The sequence below is a fragment of the Nestor notabilis genome, unplaced genomic scaffold (genome assembly GCF_000696875.1).
Source record: "Nestor notabilis isolate BGI_N333 unplaced genomic scaffold, ASM69687v1 scaffold25639, whole genome shotgun sequence".
In the NCBI taxonomy this organism is placed as follows: domain Eukaryota; kingdom Metazoa; phylum Chordata; class Aves; order Psittaciformes; family Psittacidae; genus Nestor; species Nestor notabilis.
This window is the reverse complement of record NW_009945448.1, coordinates 5,799-8,482: the sequence shown is the minus strand read 5'-3', so window position 1 is coordinate 8,482 and position 2,684 is coordinate 5,799. Positions and strand designations below refer to the sequence as shown.

Below are 2,684 nucleotides of genomic sequence, written 5' to 3'. Positions count from 1 at the left end.
GCATGGGTGCTCCTTCAGCACCCTTTTCCTCCCCATTCTCTGTCCTTCCCCAGGTGACAGTGATCACCCCTTGTTTCGAGCTGCAGCAGCCCGGGGGGTGTGGTAAGTACCAGCATGGCTCTGAGGGGTCTGGCCCATGATGTCAGCCAGGATCCATGGGATGAAGCTGTACTGGGTCTTTTCCCCTCCTTGTGCTGCCTGTTCTGAACACACCTGCATTTTGGGGGTCTCATCCCTGTCCCTGGTTCCACTGCACCCAACAGGACTGTGGGGGTTCCCAGAGACACCCCGCAGTCCCAGGCATGTGTGTTTCCTCCGCAGCAAGGTGATGTGCTTCCACCCCTGGTCGGACCTGACGCTGCCCCTTATGTCCCTGGCAGAGATCCGGGCTGTCATCGATGCGTGGGCAGAGCTGGCGGCTGAGCTGGGTGCCTCCTACCCCTGGGTGCAGGTCTGGGGCTGATGGGGGCTGCCCTTTACTCCCTGCCCTGGGAAGCTTGGGTGGAGGCAGGGGGCCAGCACTGAGTGCTCTGGCAGCACTTGAGGTTGGGACCATCCCTGTGCCCCTTGTGCCCCTTTGGGCCTTTCCTGATGGGTGTGAAGCTCTGCTCTCCTTTGGGATGCTCTCCTGGTGTGCCGGGACACCACGGACCCTGGGGCTGGGACCTGCTGGCTGCACCTCTTCCTCCACAGATCTTCGAGAACAAGGGAGCAATGATGGGGTGTTCCAACCCGCACCCCCACTGCCAGGTGAGGCTGTCCCAACCTGACTGGCTTAACTGTGAGTCCCTGCAGGCCACCCTACAATAAACCAAAGGGCAAGATGTGAACGGGAATCCCCCCACCCTGGTCCCAGAGCTTTTCCAGGAGGATACCCTCATACCTGTGCTGTCACCTCCCCTCCTTAGGACTGTCCCTTGTGGTGCCGCATGTCCAACTCTCCACCTGGTGGCAGCACGGACCTGCAGATGGGCAGCGTGGCTGGGGCACCCCTGTAAGTGCAGGGTGCAGGTAACCCAGCCCTGTGCCCCAATGTGCCTTCTAGGTATGGGCCAGCAGCTTCCTCCCGAATGAGGCATGCCTGGAGGACCGGACCCAGCGGCAGCACCTGAGCCAGCACGGCGTGCCCATGCTGCTGGAGTACGCCGAGCAGGAGGCTCGTCGGAAGGTGAGAACGTGCCTGTTATCCATATCCCTTCCCTGGGAGCGGGATGGGTGCTGGGGTGGAGCACTGGGAGCACCCATCCCCAGGGCATTAGGGCTGCCTGTGTCCCCATGGAGCACCGTGACACGCCGGGGGCGGCTGGTGGTGGAGAACGCGGACTGGCTGGTGGTGTTGCCGTACTGGGCTACCTGGCCCTACCAGACCCTGCTGCTGCCCCGTCGCCATGTCTGCCGCCTCCAGGACCTCCATGAGGGCGAGAGGGACAGTGAGTGGCTCTTAGCCCCTGCCCCATATCCTTTGGGATTGGCCTTCATTAGGAGGCAGCTCTGTGGCAGCCTTGCTAGTGGTGGAGGGTCTGTGTCCCCTCGGGGTGCTGGGCTCAGCTTCTGTGGGGACTGGCATCCCCTTTTTGCTAGGACAAGAGCTGGACGTCCAGGTGCAGCCAGAACTGGTGGGGGGACTAGTTTCCTTTTCAGGGTGATGAAACACATGATGATCCATAATTTTGGGGCAGTGGCTATTGAGGAATGGAGACTCCTACCACGTTGCTTGGGTGGTCTGCATGAGTGGACAGGGGAGTAACTGCTAAGTGCATCCCTCCTGCTTGTCACCAATGTCCGCCTGGGGATGGGGTGCTGAAGGTGTGCCTCCCAGGCCTGGTGGTCTGTCTGCCTTTGGAGGGGGCTGGCCAACTTGGGGCATGACTCCCCAGTATTCCTTTGCAGGCCTGGCCTCCATCATGAAGAGGCTGCTCATCAAGTACGACAACCTCTTTGAAGTCTCCTTCCCTTACTCCATGGGCTGGCATGGTGAGAGGCATGGTGGGGACCCCTGCAACCCTATTATCCACATCTCTATCCCCTCCATGGGGCTCACGGAGTGTCTGTACCCCCGGCAGGAGCCCCCACAGGTCCCTACCTGGAGGAGGACTGCAGGCACTGGCAGCTCCATGCCCACTACTACCCACCTCTGCTCCGCTCTGCCACTGTCCGCAAGTTCATGGTGGGCTATGAGATGCTGGCACAGGCGCAGCGGGACCTCACCCCGGAGCAGGTAAGCTCAGATCAAGGAGGACTGTGGGAACGAAGGGGGCCTGTGACAGGGCCATCCGCAGGACCAACCACTGGTTGTCCTTTGTGCTGTGTCCCACAGGCAGCTGAGCGCCTGAGGAGCCTCCCCGAGGTGCACTACAAGCAGAGGGCTGAGGAGATGTCGTGATGGGGAGCAGTAGAGCCAGCCCTTGGCTGTGCTTGGTGAGGCCAGGAAGAGGAATCAGCTGGGAATGGTGAAAGCTGAGGCCTGGCAACTCGTGTCACTTGTGAGCCCTCTGATCTCCAGCTTCTCCTGAGCCTTGTCATGGCTTGGCCCCACTTGTGGACTGGTTTTGCCTGTTGGAATGCCCCAAGTCCTAATCCTGTGGTGTCATCACACGGGTGGTGCTGTTCTCTCTCTCTTTCCCCATGTCTTATGCCTCCACAGCATGCTCCTACCAACACTAAAGGTCTTGACCTCCTTACCA

At 60.5% G+C, this 2,684-nt stretch overlaps 1 protein-coding gene across 1 annotated transcript in view; it reads left to right on the top strand.

Annotated features, from left to right (window-relative positions):
- The window catches only part of GALT (galactose-1-phosphate uridylyltransferase), a 2,857-nt gene extending 474 nt beyond the window's left edge, over nt 1-2,383 (top strand). The window contains exons 2-9 of the mRNA XM_010022886.1: nt 19-102; nt 322-451; nt 694-750; nt 1,046-1,189; nt 1,319-1,430; nt 1,891-1,974; nt 2,064-2,218; nt 2,318-2,383. Of these exons, the coding sequence (XP_010021188.1) occupies nt 19-102; nt 322-451; nt 694-750; nt 1,046-1,189; nt 1,319-1,430; nt 1,891-1,974; nt 2,064-2,218; nt 2,318-2,383 (832 nt within the window). The remainder of the gene's footprint in view (nt 1-18; nt 103-321; nt 452-693; nt 751-1,045; nt 1,190-1,318; nt 1,431-1,890; nt 1,975-2,063; nt 2,219-2,317) is intronic.
- The last annotated feature ends 301 nt before the right edge of the window (nt 2,384-2,684 follow it).